Genomic DNA, 24,225 nt, shown 5'->3' with positions numbered 1-24,225 from the left:
AGGGATTTTGTCCTGATTGAATCATTTGAAGTGGGAAGATCCACTTTTAATCTGATCTTTGAGGCGGGAAGACTCGCCTCTAATCCAGGCCACACCTGCAGGCAGCCTGTATAACGGACATGGAGGAAGGAGGCTCTGCCTCCGCCTGCCTGTTCTCACGCTTGCTAGCAACCCTTTGGGGATTCTAGCTACACTAAAGATCATCTGAGGCACCAGCCTCATGAACTGGATTCTGTAAGTTTTATAAATTATAGCAAGTTCTAATACATTCCACATATATATGAGTATAAATTTATATATAATACTATATTATAGATCCCCCCCACTTCATTCTATAAGTTCTGTTCCTCTAGGAGAACCCTAATACATAGTCTTTAATTGATCACCACGGATTCACCAATAACTCTTACATCACTATTATCTTTTCTGGTGCCTACTGCCATCTTCCTGTTCCCTATTTGTATCTTCCTCACAGCTGGAGCCCAGTTCAGCTTAATCCAGCTTACCCTGGTCTGGGTACTTGCTGCCCAACTGGGTGGCTGAGGAGGAGGAGGGTTGCACTTCCCTGACTCCAGGGTGGGGGGTGGGGTGCTGCTTCCCGCTGAGCACAGGCCACGTGAGTGGACCCACTCAGGTCCAGACACCTGAGTGAGATGACCTGCTACTTTCTTGGCTCTTCACTCCCTCCCATCACAGACAAGGGCCTTCACAGTGCAGAGGGCTTGGGAGCTGCAGCCCAGGCTAGCTCCCTGTGGCTCAAGCTCTCTGCCCTGGAGGTGTTCAGATGCCTTGTTTTTGTTCTCCTGTTCAGGGCTAAGACTTGAACTCAAGGCCCTGTGCATGACAGCACTGTCATATCTATTCTGCAGACAAAGCCACTAAAGCTCATGGTGGAACTGGGAGCAGGGCCTTGCTGGTCACCCTGTCATTTTGCCACAGCTCCTGCTTCATATGCCTTGAGCAAGAGGCTGGGGACAGGGTCAGATGTGAGTGGGTGTGTAAAAGTTACATCTATTCTTTTGAAGTAGCTGTTTCCGAGGCTTACTGCCTCAGTCCGCTAACCTGGGCCTCCTCCTGGAAGCTTCTAGTCTTTGTACAATTTAATCTAGGCCTTGAATGTTTTCAGTCTCTGAGACTTACTGCTGAATAGGTTCACCCTTTCTTGTTCTTTCTGAGCTCTGACTGGTTGGTTCAACTCAGCCATTGTGGTTCAAAACTCCTTTCCATACTAACTGATTCAATCTGATTTCTCTCTTGGCCTCTCCTGAATTGCGTTGCTTGACCCTCAAACGATTTGTAATAATCTGGCTCCAGTCTTTACCTATGCCTAGCTTGTTCTCTCTTCAACCTGTCTCTGTAAAGTTCTCCCAATAAAACTGCCTCCTCTCCTCTTTTTCTCACTCTGTACTTTCTTAAATAGCTTCTCTTTCTTCTTCATGTGAGATGTTGGGCGTATCCTAGTCTGTCAAATCTTTCTCTGATTCATCACTTTGTCTGCCACTCAATTAGACATCACTTTCAAGGATCTGTTCCACAAACGTATAAGGAGAACCACAGATTTTTCCATGTTAAAGGTAATGACTAAGGGAACAGCACTGGACTGACTTATTTATAGACCTCAAAACAACAGTTGAAATCATAGGACCCACCCTTTGCATCCTGAACTTCAATGACCATAACTGGAACTGAAACAAAATCAAGGCTACATCTGACCTGCAGTAAGTATGTGATAATCAGAAAAACAAATGAACAAATAAACAAACAAAACACTACTACAGGAGAAACTGTTGGAACTGCCATAGCGCCCTCAGCTAAATGGGCCTTTCTGAATAATTTACAATAGTTATATGCAAACATGCAAGACAGTTGCCTTGGGGCCACCAGCCTGTGCTCACAGCAACAAAGTCTGTACCCTAAGCTATGAAGGAGAGCCGCCACCTCTGGGGGGATGCTAGCCAGACAGCTCCTTCCACAGTCAATTTACTTATGACACACATTCCTTAATCACGTAATTAACTGGGAAGGAAGCACTCACCTCAGGCAACCTGTTGTGTTCCGTAGAACCAGTGAGGTCTGAAACTTAATTTTATGATCATCATCAAAGGAAGAGTTATTCCAACCAGAATGTGGAACTATCACAGTGTTGGTTAAGGTTGAGAGAGCGTCACGAATGATTGTCATCTTTACAGCATCACAGGAAGATAAATTCCAAAGAACCCCTGAAAAGAGAAAGTTCAAGCAAGATTTATCAGAGATCCTGCATCTTTAAGGCCAGAACAAACACAGGAGCCCGAACTTACAGCAACCCAACCTGCTTTTAGAATTTATGAATTAGACAAAATTTCATTCTCAAAAGACTGGCATATTTTCACTCCGTTAGCAGGAAGCTCAGCTTTAGCAATTTCCCGAGCATTGTATAGTATATTTTCCTATAGGCACCAACAGCATGGGGGTTGCTATATTTGTTTCACTTTCCTTATTTAAAGTTTATACATTTTATCTTTTCTTTCTTTTCTTTTTTCTTTTTTTTTTTTTGGATTTTTCGAGGCAGGGTTTCTCAGGCTGTCCTGGAACTCACTTTGTAGACCAGGCTGGCCTCGAACTCAGAAATCTGCCTGCCTCTGCCACCCGAGTGCTGGGATTAAAGGCGTGCGCCACCACGCACGGCTTAGCTTTTCTTTGACGAGCTTTATTGCTATGCCTTTGAAGACTGTAAGTGACTGCCACTCTCTTTAGATACAGGAGAAAGGAATAAATGACTCATATTAAGTTATTGCCATGACTCTATGATTTATACAGAAATGGGATCACGTCCGAGATGTTGTCTACTCTAGTGGTGTTTTCATATCAACTCAATTTCTGAAGTAGAAGGAAGGAAGTGGAAAGGGGGGCATGGCTGGCTTTCTTTGCCTCATAGTCTCTCAGAGCCCCAGACTCCTGTTGTGTTTGTGATAAGGTGCTCAGAAGGCCTCACCAAGTCACCAGCACTGGACACATGTGGCCTGTGGAGAGAAGGGGCTGGCGGAGTCTGCCTGTGCCCATGGGAGTGGGTCTCTGAATATAAGTGCTATGACCAAGAAGAGCAGTGGGCCAGCCAAGACCAAACACTGCTGCTCCAGATGCCGTGACCCAAGGAGCCAGGCTGCAGCGCAAGTGAGTAGTTCTTCTCTGACTGTAAAGCATAGGGAAGGTAGGGAGCTCTGTGTCTGTGGGAGGAGAGGAGAAAGCAAAGGACAGCCAAGAGTTTCAAAAAAAAGAAGACCTGACTCTATGCCCAAGGGCCGCCTTCCCTGTTCGTTCTGAGTCTAGAAATGTGTTCAGTAATGGAGACTGAGGCCATGTACTGTCCCCACCCTGCAAGGTCTCTGCCTGTTCTCCTCTCTCACTTGGCCTTGATTTCTAGACCTCATTAATTTGGTTTCTCAGCCCCCTTCCTCAAGGACTTTCACCCTTTGTCTTACCCATCCACTACAAGCACAGCCTCTAAGGACTTTATCATTTGTGGTGCCCATCTGTTTGGACCTAGGCTAGTTCTCCTTTAAGGAGGGTGGATATGGTATAAGGGGGTGTGTGTGTCTAGACAATCCAGAATCTGGGATGTAAAGGCTTTGTTTCTGAAAGCTGATTCTTCTCACTATGACCTCTGTTTACATAGACACAAGGTCCCACTGAGAACTTTGCACGTATGTGCTTAGAAATAGGACTTAACTCTATCGTCAGACTTTCTTGTTTATGGAGTGTTTTCAGGCAATGGTTGGGTACCAGTTTGCCCATTTGATTTGCCTTAGGGGCAGTTAGGAAAGAACTAACTGAACATGCTATCTTTGCTCCATAATGGCCATCGCTGCCTGTTTCTGTTTCCCATGTAAAAGACATTAGCTGAACATTTCTTAGGCAGAAATACTGGAAGACAATGATAGACAAGACCAGAGAGCTAACTCTTGGCCAAGGAACAAGAGAAAGGAGGAAGACAGAAGAGTGGGTTGAGGCATAACAGGCTTCCTGCTAATGAAGACATCACATGCAGCCTGGGGTGCCAGTGTGACTGCCCAGGAGCAGGAGCCAGCCAGTGGCAGCATATAGCTAGCTCACTGGCCATTGGTGGGGAAAACATTATTCCCTGAAAGCACCCCTGCTGACAATTCGGCAGCATGTGATTCCTAACACGACTGCTGCAATTCTCTTTCTGCCGAAGCCTTTCATGTTCACTTCACAAAACAGAACTCTTGGGGACAGCTTCATTTTCCAATAAGCTACTTTCTTCATCAAAGAATAAATGCAGCGCAGTCGAGGTTTATGCAAAGCAACACTCACCACATCAGAGCCTGGACATACAACCAGATGGACAGTTGCCCTTCATTATACATAGGTGGGGTGGGGTGGGGTATTCATTCTTGGTCCCCTCTGAGGTTACCAGGACAGGCAGATGCTCAGGTTCCTTGATAAATGGCTTGTGTAGTATCTGCACATAACCTATGCTCACTGTCTACTGTCAACTCCGTATGTATTAGCATGCATACCTAATGCAATGTAAACACTATGAGAATATCGGTTATACTGTGATTTTGATTTGAATTTCTCTGCTGAATTGGTGTCCCTGAATATGGTTCCTGCTCGTAGGCAACACTGTGGATCCATCTTACAGACAGGAAGCCAGCTCTTTATCACCACGAGACACTAAGCAGCCTGCTCCGGAAACTTCCGTAGAAATCACAACCAAATAAAGAGGGTTCAGGAGGAGCAATTATCCAATCCCGAGCCCCTTGTTTTTGTTTTGTCTTCATTCCTGGCTACCCCTCAGCTGTACTCCTGGCAACAGCCCATTTTTCATACTTGAAAAGTCTCCTGATTTTTTTTTTTTGTTGTTGTTGTTTTTAAACTGAACTAGAATTTTCCTTCTTCTCTCTAAGGATTCTGAGTAGCAGCAGGTAGACTGGCATGCCGTTCTACAGTTCATCAGCAATCAGCTTGGGACTGGACACCAGATAAGGGCCCTCAAATCAACACGAGCAAAGACATCATCAGCAGCATCTGAGCAAAGACGACATCATCATCATCATCATCATCATCATCATCATCATCATCATCATCATCATCATCATCTGATCCATGGTGGCTTCATTCCCCCGGTGCCTAGAGCCAAGAGGCCCCAACTCAATCAACTTTCCCACTTGATTACTTTACACAAGCACAGAGATGGATTTCCTTAAAAGCAGATGACCGTTTATACTTCTAAACTGAATCTGAATTTCATTAGCCTGTGTGGGCAGCTATCTAACTATCCGTTCCTTTTCACGTTTTGTTATACATGTGCAGGACCGTCAGTACTGGCATATACTTGCTGATAGATTCATTTTATCTCCTGTGTTTGTTTATAAGTCTCCCCTTTGTTTTTTGCCTACCGGCTTAGAGAACAGATTGTGACTTTTCTCGAAGCAACATTCAAGTGCGCCTTTAAGGCCCACAAATGCAGAGAAAGGGCCAAACAGCGTTGCAGAGCTTCGGCAGAATCTGCTGTTGTATATATGTTCACTGCCCTTCACACTGGTACTGCTATCTGGCTCTAACACTCAGAATCAGTAGGAAGGGCTCTGCCAAGAATGCCTACCCCTCAGAGTGCAAGGCCGACAGGATAGGCTGCCAAAAGAAGAAACGTCAACTTGTTTCAAGACGGGAAGCCCTCCAGTAGATGAGCTAATAATGCTATCTTTGGATCAACTGGGGTGACTTATTGGTCATAAAACCAGTCTTCCAGTGGACTGAGTCTTTCATTTCCACAACCAGAGTAGTAGACACAGTAGCTCCCAGATGTATCAAGACTTATCAGAATGCCAAGAGCTGTGAGCCTGGTATTCTCCGTCAGCAAGGGGAGCCTTCAGCTCTAACATCTGAATAGAGAATTCCCTTCAAAATTATGGAACGGCATGTTCCATTACCTCCTTGTCCCCCCCACCCCCCCCAAAAAAAGTTAAAAAATTAAAAGTAAGTTATAATTTAGTTTAGGAAGCTGGAGGTTTTATTTATTTTGAAGCATTTATCTCTCTGTTTTGAGGCCTGAGATTTTACATACACAAATGAATTGAGAAGGTATTAGGGATTTCTGGAAAATGCTGCTTCTTCTCTAGCTCAGGAGAAGTACAGATAATCATGAGTAAGCAATAAGCAAAAGGAAATACTGCCACGGGAGATGAAAGTTTGTTTTCTTCACAAAGAATGAACAAAGTAATTAAAATACCATTTCCCATAAATCCCACGCTGCAGACTGTTGAAGGCACCCGTGTAAAGCCGGCTGTATAACTAATCTAATGCCCAATTGATAGTTTTGTATTCACACTGGAAGCTGATTCTGCTGATTAATTAAGGTAATAACAACTACTTGAAAGTACATATTTAAAAGGACATTAAAAACCAAATAACATTTAAAAAGTTCTTTCATTGGCAGCGGGAATACTTAACAGCCGACAAATGTGTTTCTCTCTCAGACAGAAAGGACCATTTTAAGCCATTTAATGTTTATATTGTATTCAGTTTATGCTCTTTCCAAATTATCAAAAATCAAGCCCGTGCACACACTGCCAGAGGAAGACGCCTAAGAAGACCCAGTGGCTTGCTACAAACCACTCAGGGCACTGTTTCTTCCCACGAGCCAGCACAACCGCAGTGTGTCTTGCTCATTTCTGCAGTGCTGGAAACTGAACTGACAGGGTCCAGCTAGGCCCGCACTCTAGTCTGAGCCATGTTTCTAGCCAGTTCCCAGCCAGTTCCTTCCTGATGTCCTTGGTCAGCTCTTCTCTCAAGATGCCCACAAGGTAAACAGAACCACCCCAGCCTCTGGGGTATGAGGAACGTCAGAGGAGCAGAGGATGACGGGTAACTTCCTGTCCTGGGGCTGAGAATGTCCTGAGCCAGCGGATGAGCCCTGCTGGTTTTAAGAGGACCAATGTCCACAGGCTCAAAGGGAGCAGCACTATTAGAAGATGTGGCCTTGTTGGAAGTGTTTCACTATGGGTGACTGCTGAGGTTTCAAATGCTCAAGCCAGGACCCGTGTCTCTCTCTCCTTGCTGTCTGTCAATCTGTCAGCTGCCTGTCCAGCACCTTGGCTGCCTGCAATGCTGCCATGCGTCTCACCACACTGACAATGGATTAAACCTCTGAACTGGAAGCCAGCACTGATGAAATGCTTTCTGTTATAAAATGCTGTCATGGTGCCTCTTCGCAGCAATCTGGACCCTAAGACAGTGACTAAGCTCCTGCTGCCTAGTCTAGACCATGCTCTCATTCTGACAACACTGCATCATCCATTGACTTATGTGAACATGGCACTGTCACGCACACGCATCCTGCAAGCATTGTTGAAAAGCGCTGGAAACAGTATAGTACGAACACCATGGGGTGTACTGCATTGTGTATACCCACGCAGTGCTGATACCCGGCTAGGAAGGTGGGTGGGTGTATGGTCTCTCACCCAGGACCACAGCCTGCGCTCAGGGTGCTCTCACTATTACTCTCCAGCCAGCTTTTGGCTGAAGTACTCAGAACCCACTACAGCCTCATCTGCCTCTCTTCTGTGGCTGTTCCTGAACGTCTTCCTTTTGCTTTGTAGCTCTGACTTTTGGGAAAACAGTACTAACAAGATGCTATGGTGACTACACTTTGCCACAATATGGCCATGTGCTACTGCCTGCCAGTCTTAAATCTACACACTATAAAACCTTCGACTTTTAAAACTTATACCATCTCCTCTCAACCACTATATAGGCTGAGCAATATAAAAGCCCCAAATCTGATATATTTTAGTAAAGTGCAAATATCTTTAAAAATCTAGGAAATTCTTTAATTTGATCTCTAGAATTCCAGGAAAGGGATATTCAACTTATATAGACCTGTGCTGTCTAGTACTATAGCTATCAATACACAAGGCTAAGTAAGCACTCGAAATGTGGCTAGTCCTGACTGAATTGTATAAAACACATACTAGATTATAAAGACTTGGTATAGAATCTATGCAAAATACCTCATAATTGATTAAAAATGATCATATCCTAACTACTGGATTAAATAAAAATACATTATTAAAATTAATTCCACTGTCCTTGGTTTTGTCCTTTCTTAAGACGGGCATTGGAAGACTTATGCTGTTCCCATGACACTTCCGGTGGGTGCTGGCAGGCTCCAGGGGGAGCTATATGCTCTTAGGAGGCCTTATGACAAACATGAACACAGCTTGAATATGGCATTTGCTGGCACACCACACCCCACCCCCACAAATCCACAAAGCATGGTAGGTACCATTTGTCACCGGGGAAGCAAGTATTCCATAGAAGTGAAATGCCCAAAGCTTTGGGCCTGTAAGGAAAGCTGTCCGTTTGAGGCCAAATCCCAATTATCACGATACTGCGTTGTCCTTCCTGGACAGTTTTAAATTATGGCCATTTCTGTGTAGTAGGGCTGGAGGCCCTACTGAGTTATAGTATGAAAGGTAGAGGTCACAAGAAAAGGGGGTGGGACAACCTTAGGAAGTCTATGAATGGGGAAGAACAAGAGAGGATGGGTGAGGCCTGGGCTAGCCTGCAAGGTGGGCAAGCCAGATAGGTAGGAGGGCTGAAATGCCGATACAGTGCTTACCTCAGTGATGGTGAGCCAGGTTACCATGCAGACTATGTCAGGGGACAGTGATTTCAGGGTGAGGTGGTGAGAGAGATAAAGAACCATCTGTGAGAACTTGGGGATTGAAGCAGCTGCCGGTGTTAAAGATGAGCCAATGGTTTGTGCATGTGTGAAAACAGGGTGCTGTTGATAGAATGCGATAGTTGGAGGGGTAACGAGGAGAGAACCATGCCATACAAATGCCTGCCGCTTGCAGCTTCCTACCAGGGCCATGGTACCATCAGCAAATTATAAAAATGAAATGGGATTGGAATAATGGGAAGGCAATTATTATGAGTGGGACAAGAGTAGTCTTCAATTACAGAAAAAAATGCCTTTCTGTGGATAAATTCTGAGGAAAAAAAAAATCATGGTGGCAAACAATCATTCCCAGGGTTTTGAAGGGGTAACATCCATGGGGGAGGGCCCAGTGGCCTCTAGAGCAGGCCACATAGAGCTGCTCTTGGCCTGAAGGAACAATGGTTTCTAGAGGGAGCTGTGGAGAGTGGAGGCTAGCAGCAGCAGCTGCCCTGGGAGGGCCAGGCCCAAACACTCAATCTAAAGGGGCTTGCTTCTGCTACCCAGAGTTCCTCCTACATGAAGGTCATGAGAGGGCTAGGACTTTGGTGTCAGGTAAGCATGAGCACTGACCTGTTTCTGGGATTTTCTAATCACAAAGGTCAGTCATGAACCCTGATCTAACCATACCTGGGGGTCTCTTTTTAGGATCAAATTTGTACCTCAGCGTGTTCTCTACTGAGGCAATTTTGCCACTTGGTGGGTGTTGGGAGGAGATTGATGACACCACATGGTTGTGTAGTTCAGTGTTCTCTGGAATGGTAGTTCATCAGGAAATAAGCTTACAATTCGGGGATGCTGACAGCTGCCCACGAGGGACATAAAGGCGGCTCCTTCTGTTGGAAGCAGGTACAAAGGAAAAGGCAGGGTGCATAAGGGAAATGGGGGAGCTAGCAGTGAGTGCAGTGGCCCACACTTCCAACCCTTATTTTGCTGGTGACATAGATTCTGACAAAGAGTGTCATATGAGCAAAGAGAGTTAGTTATCCAGAGCCACTTAAGGAAGTGATCCTCAACCTTCCTGATGCTGTGACCCTTTAATACAGGTCCTCATGTTGTGGTGACCCCCAACTACAATCTATTTACATTGGTACTTCATAACTGTAATTTTGCTACTGTTATAAATGGTAATATAAATATCTGGTATGCAGCATATTTGGTATGTGACCACTGTGAAAGGGTCACTTGACCTCCAAAGGGGTCGTGGCCTGCAGGCTGAGAACCACTGCCTTAAGATGCATACTCTCCCCTGACTTGTGTGTCCAAGGATACTTTTTCATTGGTACCTGCACTAAATCAGCAGAAGCTTCGAGACAAGCGAATGACGCTGTAAGCTGAAGGGTATCAGCAGGGGCTGAGACTAGAACACGGAGGATCTGGGGTCTCCCCATGTGTGGCCACCTTCCTCATATATGTAGGCTGTCAAAGCTAACGAGGGAGTGCAAATTCTCCTCTGACCAACACTAGCTGACCAAGTTTTCTAAGCTGACTTTAGTTTCCCACTTGGTTGCCTCGTCTAGGCCTCAGTGCACCAGACTCAGGCTGTGACTCCTGACAGACTCAGAAGACTAAAGTCACACTGCAGTGAGCTGAAACTTTAGGATTATGCCAGGTCACTAGCTTGACATGAGTGTACAGGAGTTCCAGGAGAGCTCCTTATAATACAGGGTAAAATTCAAGTAATTAGGATCCTGAGATTTCCTTCTGTTGCTACCTCCATAGAAGGGGAAATATCTGAAAACAGCCATTCGCATGTCCAGAGTTGCTTCTGTTTAGCATCTCAGTAGCCTGTGCTGGGGGAGGGGAGACTTCAGCCTGTGTCAGGAACTGGACATCCCTGTGCCTGAATTTCTCACCTGTGATGCAGGGTGCTCAGATGTGTTGCTGGAGAACAGCTATTTCTTCAGGGAGTTTTCAAGTTCTAAGTTCTTTATGCACCAAGAACTACCCATCTATAATGAACTATTTTGGGATAGTACCAATTATACTTATTATTATTATTATTTTTTTGTCATTTTCTCATTACAAATTTTTATGGCTTGAAATGAGACAGAGAAAGAGGGAGGGTGGCTGGAGACTGGTGATGAATGATATTATTATTGTTATAAGTAGAGCAGGTGGTAAGGATTCTTACTAATTATGGCTGGGAAGTGGGAAGGGCTGTTGCTGAATTTCTGAAAATAACACACACAGCTTCTAATAGCTCAAGTGGTCCAGAAAAGCAGGAAAGTAACGGATGCCTCCTGTCTTGATCAGGTAACAAATGGCTGTATAGAAGGCATATTATTGAGGTCAAAGAAACAAGAATAGACGTTTTCATCCTGCAGTCATATGGCTCTTTACATATGAATGACTAACTCTTGTGCGGACTGTTTGCTAAACCTTTGCCTGGGTCACCTGGCTTTCCTTAGTTGGTATCTTTAAAAAAATTAACCATCACCTAATAAGAAATATGGAGCTAGCGACAAGGGAGGGACGATGTGGCTCATGTTCTACATGGTGCCTGCAATGGATGGCTTGAATGTTAAATTTGAGAATCGTCAGTGTGGAAATAAATGCTCTATTAGCCATTTAGATGAATAATCACGTGCAAACTTGGAAAGAGTGCATACAGGAGTGAGATGAACTCAGCCTATTATTACTGAAAGACAAAAGCTATTCTCTGGTATTTATTAACACTTGTGTCCTGGGGAGGGATAACAGTGTGAGAGCTTTGGGATACCTAGTTCATTACAAGGTAGGTCTCCAGATTCTACAGTTTAACATAGGATGTTCTCAGAATGTCCAGTAAGTTTAAATCCATATTTCCTAGCTCAGAAATACAATTTAATAATCTTGAACAAATAATTTGATCCTACTATTTTTAGTGACAAGATGCTTCCTTGGGATCACAGCTGTGGCCTAGAAGACACTGAATGCACAGACCACTGGAGGGACAGGGACTCTGTGCTTTTTTGTGTTTAAGCACAGGACGGGAGATCAACGAAAGCATTCATGCACACAGCAGTAGGTACATGAAAAGCACAGAGTATTTCACTGTGGAAAAATGTTCAACACAATGAAAGAAACACAAGAGTCATGCTATGTGTCAGAGAACTATTTTAATTAGCAAAGACAACCATACTGTCTTGGGGGAATAATCTTGGCAAAAAGTTGTCGTTTTTTCCTTGAAAATGCAAATGTGGCCAAAAAAATACAAGGCCCTGGGCAGTTATTACATTTAAAGCAAATGTAAAACATCTTTTTCAGAATAGTTAAAATTTCTTCACTTGTATAGTAAAAAGTGCCAAACGGAAACAAAGAGGACAAAGGGGGAAAGACTATGGATTTAATAACTAGGTTGAATTACTTAATATTGTGAACAGAAGACCTACTTTCAAGTGAATAGTAATTTCTTCAACACTAGCAGTTTGAATTTAAGTTTGTTGGCCTTAAACATTTTGATTCTAAGTTGGTTTTTATTATCACCAACAAACTCCTAGTCCACACCTACAAAGACCAAATATCAAGTCCCAGAGTCATTGTCTCTGTGACTGGCACTGGCTCAGAACCAAAAGTCAGACAAATAACGCTCTATTTCAGTGAGGGTTTCTCCGAGGGAGGGGAGTTCAGAGTAAAGGGTCTCAGGTGAGAGGGGCCCTGGAGGTTGGTTATAGGGCAGAAGTGGTCCTTAGGGCTGTTCTTAGGCTTTTGTGTTCCTTACTTTCTCACTCACAACAAACGTGTTAAATTTAACGCTCAAGCTTGTGCTAAGAAGTTACACACATTTCCTGATCTGGCCAATGCAAATACACAGTGGAGTTGTCGGTACAGAGACTCATGGCTGATCAGACAAGATGAATTTTGAGACCCATTTCAGACCCTCTGTGATCATACAGTTCAAACGACTTGTAAGTATCTGCTTTGGAGGAGGGTTAATGGAAGGATTTAAGGATCTCCTGATGCTCTGTGGCTTAAGACAGGGTTCTCTTTTGCTTACATATTCTTCTAAATGACCATCAGGTATGTCTGGTTCAACTGAATGTTACAACTGAGAAATAGTAACAACTAGCTTTATTTTCTCTCTGGGTTTTAACATATGTGTATACATATCATGCCCATATATAAACACAAGCAAGCAAGTTTTCTAGAGCATAGAATGACTTGGTAGTTTCATATTAACCAATGTGTACACAGAAATCAAGCTGAAAGCGATAGACCTTGGGAACTGGAACTGTTTCTTACATCCTCTGCATGTGAGATCCGAGGAAGACATTTTCATATTGATCATTCAACATTTCCTTTGATCATCCCCTTTCCAAAATTTTGACAGGACCACCCCATCAGCAACCATTCCATTTAAAATGACTACTGCCAACAATATGTGGTTATAAGATGATTCTTGATTTTTCTCTACCATATACATATGTTTGAAAAAAAATTTCTTCAAAGTCTAAAAAGCTTTAGGCAGAAAGCTTTGGAAGAAATACCAGAAGGTGTTTATAGTTTTGTATTGGAAGACTGCATAGGATACAGCTGTTTCTGAACTACATCCCCCATGTCCCTCTTCAAGGCCAGGGCCCACATCTTCAGAAACCCTTTCCACAACAAAGGGAAGTATTCGGCACACAGGGGTGATGAATCGAGAGGCAGGCAGGCAGGCAGGCACCCAGGCAAGCACTTGGGCCGAAGGGCCTCAAGCACAAGGACATGAGCCCTTCTCACGTGCAGACTGTCTACTTCAAACTAACCTGACCTACCTTTAAAAAACCAGGAAAAGGAAATCATGGAACTTTGTGTACTTTTCGTCCTGTTTAGTATTAGATCTTATAAATTCTTTGAGGTCTACTCAGGAAAGATAATATAAGAACTTCATGCAAGGAAATACTTAGCATTAAGTCCAGAAAGGCCTTATTTCTTCTGTGAGAAATTAATGAGGGAAAAACAGAAAAGAAAACACATATTAGGGATGTCAACCACCGTGAAACATGGGCTAGTTAAGCAAGGGAACCGAGCGTGAGTGCCTAAGTCCAGATCCACACATCAGCTGACATGCTAGAACACTGCAAACACCTTCTAGGAGCATGGCCTCCCCAGCTGTGAGCAGACTGGCCCCACCCACCTGCCCAGTGCTTCATCTATCACTTACAGCTCTGCTTCCAAGGCCTTCTCAATGCCACCCTGCAAGGGCACAGTCTAGACTGTTCTGGCCTTGCCGTAGACAGGATCATGCTCTCTACCCACCTGTAACAAGCTCCCTTACTTCTGCATCAATGGATTTTCTCAACAGTCGCAGCAAGGCAGGGATTCCACCAACGTTCTTCATTGCTATTTTATTTTCGTCTGTCGACTTGCCAAACACAAGGTTTCGAAGGGCGCCACAAGCATTCTTCTGAACTTCCAACACCCTGTGGTCCAATAGGTCGACCAGATGCTTGATTCCACCCAGCCTGTACACCTGGAATGGAAGAGTTAGGTACCAGGCCTGAGTGATATGTGACAGTCTGACGGCTGCACAGTGTGCTATGGTGGGATCGTGGGGTACACCTGCTGAAAATTCTAAGGACAGTCTCTAAGAGGGCAGAGCACTCCTTTCCTGTACACAGGGCTGAAAAAGAGAAGGGAGATCTGGGGGACTGGTACTCACACACATTTCAGGTACTGGCATGCACACGGGGCCTGACACTTGGATTTTTGCTTCATGGTTTATAAATATGCTAAGTGGATAAGCTTTGACAAGGTCAATGTGTGCAGTGAATTCATGCGGCCCACAGACGCTCAGAGGCCACACAGCAAGGATCTCTAGACACAGTTCTTCAGGCTACCCGCCTCACAGCCTCTCTTCCATCTGTGACTTCTTCAGTATTTACTTGCGGGTGGCTAGGCTTTCTTTACACCCACCTTCAGGTCTGTAGCTGTTACGTTGTTTTACATGTTGAGCAAATAATAAATGTTACTGTGGGAGGCCTGAAATATTAAAAGAATCTTCATGCTACTGAACACTGGCCAGTAACTAGTAACTCACTGTTTCCATAAACACTTGTCTTGACCAGAACCTCATGAAATACACTAACTCCCTAGTTCGGTAAATGTAATAATCTTTTATCTAATAGATTCTTTGAAAATATTTCTAAAGCTCAGATTAAATTGATTTTTGCTTCATGGTTTATAAATATGCTAACTAAGTGGATGAGCTTTGACAAGGCTGAAAGCACTCCAGACAGTACGTTCTACTAGGTTTTCCTGTGTGGCAATAAAATGTAGTCAAGAAGTAAAAGAGATTCTAAAATTAATACCAGTTCAAAAAGAAATGTTATTTTTTAAAATATTTTTCATTGTGCTAAGGATTGAACCTAGGGCCTTGTACCACTGACAATACCTAGTCACTTAGTAATTATTTTTATTCTTTTTTTGGATTTATTTTTTTTTTAGCATTTTTTAATAAAATACTTTATGAATATCACAAATAGTACTGAAAGAGCAAACACATTGGAAAAAATGCATGCTTATAATCAAGTAATTATTATGACATCACAAACAAGCACTGTCTTATATGGAGTGAGGTTCTCTCTTCAGTTTCATTTTGGAGACACTTATAGCTATGAGTTTTCCTTTTATCACCGCTTTCATTGTGTCCCATAAGTTTTGGTATGATGTGTCTTCATTTTCATTAAATTCTAAAAAGCCTTTAATTTCTTTATTTCTTCCTTGACCAAGTTATCATTAAGTAGAGTGTTGTTCAGTTTCCATGTGTATGTGTGTTTTCCATTGTTTTTGTTGGTATTTAAGACCAGCTTTAGTTCGTGGTAATCTGATAGGATGCATGGGATTATTTCAATCTTTTTATATCTGTTGAGGCCTGTTTTGTGACCGACTATATGGCCAATTTTGGAGAAGGTACTGTGAGGTGCTGAGAAGAAGGTATATTCTNTTGNTTTAGGATGAAATGTTCTACAAACATCTGTTAATCCATTTGATTCGTAACTTCTGTTAGTTTCACTTTTTAGTTTCTGTTTCCATGATCTGTCTATTGCTGAGAGTGGGGTGTTGAAGTCTCCCACTATTATTCTGTGGAGTATGATGCGTGCACTGAGCTTTTATTTTAGTAAAGTTTCTTTTACAAATGTGGGTGCCCTTGCATTTGGAGCACAGATGATCAGAACGGAGTGTTCATCTTGGTAGGTTTTTCCTTTGACCAGTATGAAGTGTCCTTCCTTATCTCTTTTGATAACTTTTGGTTGAAAGTTGATTTTATTCAATATTAGTATGGCTACTGCAGCTTGTTTCTTGGGACCATTTGCTTGGACAATTGTTTTCCAACATTTTACTCTGAGTTAGTGTCTCTCTTTGTCACTGAGGTGTGTTTCCTATATGCAGCAAAATGCTGGGTCCAGTTTATGTATTCAGTCTGTTAGTCTATGTCTTTTTGGGGGGAATTGAGTCCATTGATGTTAAGAGATATTAAGGAAACATGATTGTTACTTCCTGTTGCTTTTGTTGTTAAGAGATGGAATTATGCTTGTGTGTCTGTCTTCTTTTGGGTTTGTTGAAACATTACTTTCTTGCTTTTTCTAGGGTGTAGTTTCCTTCCTCCTGTTGGTGTTTTCCATCTATTATCCTTTGTAGGGTTGGATTTTTGGAAAGATATTGTGTAAATTTGGTTATGTCATGGAATATCTTGGTTTCTCTGCCTATGGTAATTGAGAGTTTTGCTGGGTATAGTAGCCTGGGCTGGCATTTGTGTTCTCTTAGGGTCTGTATAACATCTGCCCAGGATCTTCTAGCTTTCATAGTCTCTGGTGAGAAGTCTGGTATGATTCTGATAGGTCTCCCTTTATATGTTACTTGACCTTTTTTCCTTACTGCTTTTTGTTTGTTTGTTTGTTTGTTTGTTTTTTCGAGACAGGGTTTCTCTGTATAGCCCTGGCTGTCCTGGAACTCACTTTGTAGACCAGGCTGGCCTCGAACTCAGCAATCTGCCTGCCTCTGCCTCCTGAGTGCTNGGATTAAAGGCATGCGCCACCACGCCCGGCTCCTTACTGCTTTTAATATTCTTTCTTTGTTTTGTGCATTTGGTATTTTGATTATTATGACAGGAAGAATTTCTTTCCGGTCCAGTCTATTTGGAGATCTGTAGGCTTCTTATATGTTCATGGGCATCTCTTTCTTTAGGTTAGGGAAGTTTTCTTTTAACATTTTGTTGAAGATATTTACTGGCCCTTTAAGTTGGGAATCATCTTCTATACCTATTATCCTTAGTTTTGGTCTTCTTATTTTGTCCTGGACTTCCTGGATGTTTTGGGTTAGAAGCTTTTTGCTTTCTCTTTGACTGTTGTGTCGATGTTTTCTATGGTATATTCTGCACCCAAGAGTCTCTCTTCTATCTCTTGTATTCTGTTGGTGATGCTTGCATGTATGACTCCTGATCTCTTTTCTAGGTTTTCTAACTCGTCTCCCTTTGTGATTTCTTTACTGTTTCTATTTCCATTTTTAGATGCTGGATGGTTTTGTTTCTTCCCTTCTTCGCCTGTTTGATTGTGTTTTCCTGTAATTCTTTAAGGGATTTTTATGTTTCCTCTTTAAGGGCTTCTAGCTGTCACCCGTGTTCTCTTGTATTTTTTTAAGGGAGTTATTCATGTCCTTCTTAAAGTTCTCTATCACCATCTTGAGAACTGTGAGAAACCAATTCTTCCATCTCTACGGTTGGAGAATTGGGCTCTGATGATGCCAAGTAACCTTGGTTTCTGTTGCTTATGTTCTTATGCTTGCCTCCTGCCATCTGATTATCTCTAGTGCTACCGGCCCTTACTATATCTGACTGGAGCCTGTCCTTCCTGTGACCTTGGTTGTGTCAGAACTCCTCAGAGTTCAGCTGTCTCTGTGATCCTGTGATTCTGCGATCCTGTGATCCCGGGTGTGTAAGAGCTCCTAGGAGTCAAGCTTCCTCTGGGACCCTGAGATCCTGTGGTCCTGGGCATGTTAAAGAGCCTGTAAGCAGAGCTTCTTCTTGGTGTTGTGGGACTGGCTGCAGAGTTAGTGCCCAATGTCTGCTCAGGGCACCTCTGATCCTATGATCTTGGGCGTGTTAGAGTGTTAGGGAATGGAACTTTCTCTGGGTGTTGTGCGACTGGCTGCAGAGTTCACACCCAAGGTCTGCTCAGGGCTCTGGCCCAGACAGGAAGGGAACTGTGCCACTGGTTGGCTGGAGTTTCTGGGTGCCTGGGTTCCACTGGTCCCAGCTACTTCCCGTGTTGGGGCAGATGTTGTGTCCTCCTCACCTCTGATCCTGTGAACATGGGCATGTTAGAGTGCTTGGGAGTGGAGCTTCCTCTGGACGTTGTGGGGCTGGCTATGGAGTTTGCACCCCAATTATTTTTATTTGTACATTTTACATGTACTGGTGGTGTGTGTGTGTGTGTGTGTGTGTGTGTGTATGTGTAACATGTGTGTGCAGTTCCCACAAAAGCCAGAAGAGGGCACTGGATCTTTGCTAACTGGTATAACAGATGCCTGTGAGCTGCCATGCAGGTGTTCTGAATCAAACCTGGATCCTCTGGATAAGCAGCCAATGCTCTTACCTGCTGAGCCATCTTTCCAGTCTCCACCCCCGCCCCCCCTAGGCATTTTTAAATAGAAAGCAAGACAGCCGCTAAGTGGAAGGCACAGTGTGCCCAGGTCATGAGGGCTTTCCGGCTCATACCTCCATCTTCACTTTGTTGTCACCAAAGCACAGATGCTGCAGGTAGGCCGCGGCATTTGCCTGGACGGATGGGAACTGGTGTTGCAGCATGTGAATGACTTCTGGCAGCTCAGGGTCACGCCAGGCAAACTCCCTACATGGAAAAGACACTGCATCAGAAAGGAAGCTGAGAGAAAGGCCACATTTCTGACAGGAGGAAAAGTTCAGCAAAGGCAGGCATGAGAAGTTACAAAAATCTTAATGTGATCTATTTGAAAGCAATTTTTCCAATCAGTGTCTGCAGAGGCTGAGATGCTTGTGATTTTAAGGGAATCAGGGTACACAGACACAGAGAGGGGTCACGGGAACAAAAGGAATTCTCAGTATGGGTGGTTTTCCACTTCAGTGTGCCTCCTCCAGACTTTAATTTTCTGCCTTTCTACCTAAGAATGCAGCAGATGCAATGTACAGGTACACAAGTGTGATTTAGCTGAGTGAGATGTCACCCCCGAGGACAGGAAAGCCTGATGGGAAAGGACAAAGCTGTTACCAGCTGCTAATCACAGATATGGTGAGAAATCATGTTGATTGTTTGGGATCATAGTTGCTGTGATCATGAGACAGAAACACAGAGGTGTGTGAAAAAGAAAAAAGGAAATTGCCAGAAATGCTATGTCCAGGGAACACCACTTCTGAACCTTCCTGATCTTTATATTTTCTAGAATGTGTTATCATTAAGTAGTATGTGTAGAGACAGGAACACATTTTCTGTGTCAGACTCTCTCCCAGCTGTGATCTCTCTCTCACTCCTTGACTCCGTGTGATACGTGCATATGAGAGACCAGGGAGCTGGTCATAGCCAGTGAACGGCTGGGTAGCACCTGTGCATCTCTACTATGTTATTGTATAATGACATGAGCATACATTTACGCTTAATACAGATTCTTTTATACTTTCTTTTCTGGTAGCACCACACTGTCACAATTTTATGATGTTATCTAACCAGCCTACTGTTTAGGATTTTTGCCAACATGCCTATTTTACGTGAAGGAAATGGTTCACATAATAACAAATATGTAGACTCCCACTAAGGGACACCATTAAACTTTAATGAAAATAATGAATTCACACTGAGTAAAGTGATAAAAACTACTTTTCATATTAATAACCAATTGACTCTATTGGTGAGTTGTGCTTCTGTACATGGACACTAACTAATAAATGTCATTTGTAGTAGGCCATTTGGAGGTCTCCCAGTTCTCCACCAAAGATCAACTGTGATATAGTTATATACATCATAGATGGAATACCTGTCGATAGAAATGAATTTACTGGTATACTCAGTAGTGTGCACTGACTTTTTGTTTTAAGCAAAAGAAGTACACGATACAAGACACCACTGAAATGAACAAGTAAAGGACACAGTGCTAACAGGATCTGAACAGTAATGGCCTACAGAGCAATGGGCGCACTGAGGATTACTTGAAAATTATAAGAAAAAACTTTCAAGAACATGGAAATACTTTAAATCTTTTTTTCTTCTTTGTCCTTTTGACTCAGGGTCTTACTCTCTAGCTCATGCAGGCTTTAACTTCAGACAAGCCTCCCCTTCCTCCTCCATTCCCCCGAGTTTATAGAGCCCAGAGTCACATGGATTGGGAAGGCTCCAGGCATTGACTTTCCAGTCTACTCTAAAGGGCCATTTCATTTTCTTTCTTTCTTTTTTTTTTTTGGTTTTTCAAGACAGGGTTTCTCTGTATAGCCCTGGCTGTCCTGGAACTCACTTGGTAGACCAGGCTGGCCTCGAACTCAGAAATCCGCCTGCCTCTGCCTCCCGAGTGCTGGGATTAAAGGCCTGCGCCACCAGGCCCGGCTGCCATTTCATTTTCATACCTATACAAATGACACCCATCAAGTGAGCATCTGGTGTATCCCTAGTAAGCTATACTAGGGCCCCGTGTGCCCTTCATGGCAATGGCACAAGCTAGCATTTATCCCCATCATTTGCCAACACTGCTCCCGCTGCGGCTAGCACTACTGAATATCACTGGATACAGACAAGGAACTGGGTTTAGTATGGAAGTTAGAGAAACACGTAGTCTATGTGTCCCTCACTAACGAATCTAGAAAGTAGACACAAGTTTGAAGTAGGGAAATAGTCTCTGCTGGGCAGCCAGATGATCTAAGAATTCTCCAGAACCCACACAGTGCTCGTAGCTACGCACGTCTGCCTGTATCCTAGCCTCAGAAGTGGGGAGATGGGATCCCCACTTGCAGACTCACCACTTCAGTGAGAGCTTGAACAAGGCCAAGGGGCCACTGCATGCACCCACATCTATGTGCACCCCCACATGTAGGCATGCATACATATGGTATGCATGCCACACATACAGATCAAAAGTAGAAAACACCGCAAGAACTGGAGTTATACTGCTTGGGCTGAGACCCTGGGCACTTCTTCAGTCACTGGTATTTGGGAATCAGCTGAGTATTCAGGGCGCAGTTCCCTCATCTGTAAGGTAAGAGAGGTCAAACTTATCTCTGTCTGTCTTAGAGAAGGCTCTAGAAGTTAGGTGTGATGGTGTATAGTTAGTAACAATCACCTCTAAAAAATTATGGCTTTCCAAGAAGGAACATTTTCTGTAATAGCCTCCCTTTTCTACACTCAACTGTGTTAAACATTTATGATTAAAAAAAAAAAAAAAAAAAACTCTGTAAAATCTATTATGTGAGGGTGAACTGTAATTGACAGAGTGCCGGAAGTGTGGCCTAATCCTTTCTCATGACTCACATTTATTGCAAACATTTTTTTTTTTTCTCTTTAAGAAGGACAGTGATGGTTAAGATTTTCTGACATTCTTGAAAGCCAGGAGGACCAGACAGCAGAAGAGTAGCTTCCAGCAGGAGCAGGGCAATGGTTGGCATCAACATCACTGACTTAAGTTCAGCAGAAATTTACCCTGGGAAGACTGCTTTCAGCTCCCATGCTAACTGGGCATCATCAATGCAAGGGTTTGCTTACTCAAAACCTGAACCTTGACTTTTGTTTTTAGCTATGGTTCTGTATTTGATGTTTCATAAACTACTACAAAAATGAGGATAGTAACACAAGAATGAAATCCTTGAGATGAGATAGTCCTCAAGAAATCCCACAGCTACCTGGCTTTTTGCTTAGAAATGGTACAACATTGGGTTAGGAGTGGGGGTGAGGACAAGAGGTCGGGATAGACTGGAATTTGTTGGTGCTAAGAAAGTCAGAAGGTATAGACAGGGCATTCAAAAGGGACCGGTTGGTGCAGGCTAACTACTGGGTGGTAGAGTTGAACACACAGTAGGTAATGTTTACTCCAGACTTGTTGGAGTACAGATGTGAGTATCTCAGAATTTAAGTCACAAGCCCATGAAGGCTTATGAACAGCCAGGGCTAAGCCACAGAATTATGTCAATTGATATTCTAGGCTAGAACACATCTGAAATAGAATTCTTAAAGAGCAAGATCACCACTGGCTGTATCACCATGATCTGCTAGTAATTTAATTAACTGCCACAAGAAACTTAGTATTGTAGCAAGAAATCATCTAATCCAGGTTTCCTTGTTCACAACAGCCAGCAGATAATCAAAAATCACTGAAGATGTTGTGACAAAAAGCAACACTACAAACAAAACCAGAGGCGTTCCTGATCCCGGATATTTCAGAGGAAGAAAGTGAAATTGCTCCATTTGTGTTCAAAGACTTAGGAAAGAAAAGAAAAGAGAAAAGAAGAGAAAAGAAGCTGTGTGTGGTGGTGGTGGTGGAGCGCCGAGATACCAGCAGATGCAGGACTCTTTTAGGGCAGTCTTCGAGTTTCAGTGAGACCTTGTCACAAAAGCCAACCACACCAAAGAGAAGACACCAGGATGTGGTGAGTGAGTGGACAGGGACATGAAACTACAGAAAAAGAACCAGGGTGATGTTTAAAAAAAAGAAACAAAGGAAGAGAAAAAGAAAAAAAAGAAAGTATCTGAAATTAAAAAAAAAAAAAAAAAGGAAGAAGAAGAAGAAAAGGCCTAAGCCAAACACAATGAGGCTATAGTAAAAGGCACGTATGTGTGAAGTCAGTATGGGAAGCTCTCTAGCCAAAGGGAGCTGGCTCACACTCATGACCACGGGGCGACTTTAATACACGGGACTAGAATCCCAGAAGGAGCAGAAGGGCTGGAGGACAGCAAAGAATTTAAAGAAATAAAAGCTGATTTTTTTTTTTTTTCTAATTTTGGCAAATCCATCAGTGTACATTCAAAGAGCCTCAGATTCCTGATCCGGTCAGATGCAGAGCCCCACACTTAAGCTCCTTGTAGCAGAACTGCTGAGAGCGAAGGGGAACAAAGGAAGCCGAGAGAGCGAGCGTGGATGACAGAATGAGAAGAGTACAATAATGTCTTATTTCTCACCAAAAAACAACAGATGTCTGAAGACAATGAATAACACCTTTTAAAGTACTGAAAGAAAAAAAAATTCACACTTAAAAATCCTGAATTTTATATGTAGCAAAAAATACCCTGAAAATCAAGACAAAACCATTTAAGATAAACTGAGGCTAAAAGAACTCAAACCAAATTTTTCAGGCTGCTGGAGGTGAGACAAGATAGAGGCCTGGGTTTGTGGGAAGGGTGAATATTTTAAAATATTTGCTTTTATTTCCTCCATAGTGACCATTTTTCAGTAATAACACTATATTCTGGGTGTTCAAATGCATAGGACAATGATATAAAGGCCAGGGGTAGAGAAAGAGTCAGCTGGAGGAAGGGACCAGCATGAAGGGGCGCCACCTTCCACATGGGAGGCTCTCTCCTGAGTCTGTGCAGAGAAACTATTTGTATAACTAATAACTTTAATTTCCAAGCTGAGATCCTTTAGTTTGTTTGTTTTTAAGTCACAGCTGGGCCTGCTGGCACATTATCTGCAATCCTAGCATGAAGATGTGAGAGACACCCGGGCCAGCCTGAGCTACATAGCAACAGCCTGTCACAAAAGACTAAAAACCACCTAAACAATGAAAAACAAACAACACCCGCCAAACCTAAAAACAAAATCCTTACAGATTCCTTTCTACATAGTAAACATCAACAACTTCCAGTCTCACAGAGAACGTGTCAGGCTAATTATGTAGTAAAGACAGTAATGTTTGAGGCTAGTGAAAACGTTAGCATTGTTATGCTCACAGCTAAGGAATAGCAGTTGTCATGAGCCTCTGATTCTGATTTGAATACTCAGTCATTCATTCATTGGGATTCCAGGGTCAGCTACAGTAAACATACCTGTCACCGCAGAACGACCTTCTGGTCATCTTACAAACAGCACTGAGCGAAGCTGCACACAACCAGAGCTTGCCATAACAGTTCATGCGCTAGACTATGAAATTACCATTGCACAAATAGCAGAGTGTATTACCAGCCACGAAACTTCTGTTTTCAGTGAATCAGTTCACACAGAGGTCAAAGCTGAGGCCTTCAGAGCACATCTTCAGCTGGAACTCAAATCACTCTTCCCTGTTCCTACAGGCAGCTATTATTATCTTGCAGGTGTAGCTCGGGTATCAAATTACCCTGAATTATGCATGAAAACTTTGGGGGAAATTCTGTATGTGCTAGGTACCACAGAATGTTATCATTCTGAAGATTTTAGAAAATTAAATAAGAATTTTTTTCACAATAATATATAAGGCACTATAATAATAATAATAATAATAATAATAATAATAATAATAATAATAATAATAAACTCTATTATAAAATGAAAAGCCCTTATGATAGCACAAAGTGGGAAGCCAGACTGCGTGCCTAGGCCTGAAGGCGAACCAC

General features: G+C 43.0%; 1 protein-coding gene across 26 annotated transcripts in view; it reads right to left on the bottom strand.

Moving 5' to 3' along the window:
* The window catches only part of Pkp4 (plakophilin 4), a 214,090-nt gene that overhangs the window by 18,175 nt on the left and 171,690 nt on the right, over positions 1-24,225 (bottom strand). For 13 of the 26 annotated variants that reach the window (XM_029537122.1, XM_021195140.2, XM_029537125.1 and 10 more), the window contains 4 exons: positions 22,816-22,863; positions 18,405-18,537; positions 13,949-14,162; positions 2,036-2,219 (listed from right to left, as the gene is read on the bottom strand). In XM_029537122.1, coding sequence (XP_029392982.1) covers positions 2,036-2,219; positions 13,949-14,162; positions 18,405-18,537; positions 22,816-22,863 — 579 coding nt within the window. The remainder of the gene's footprint in view (positions 1-2,035; positions 2,220-13,948; positions 14,163-18,404; positions 18,538-22,815; positions 22,864-24,225) is intronic. The other 13 variants (XM_029537132.1, XM_029537135.1, XM_029537139.1 and 10 more) reach the window with 1 other exon arrangement.

This window comes from Mus pahari, chromosome 3 (assembly GCF_900095145.1).
Source record: "Mus pahari chromosome 3, PAHARI_EIJ_v1.1, whole genome shotgun sequence".
NCBI lineage: Eukaryota > Metazoa > Chordata > Mammalia > Rodentia > Muridae > Mus > Mus pahari.
This window is presented reverse-complemented; position numbering and strand designations above follow the sequence as displayed.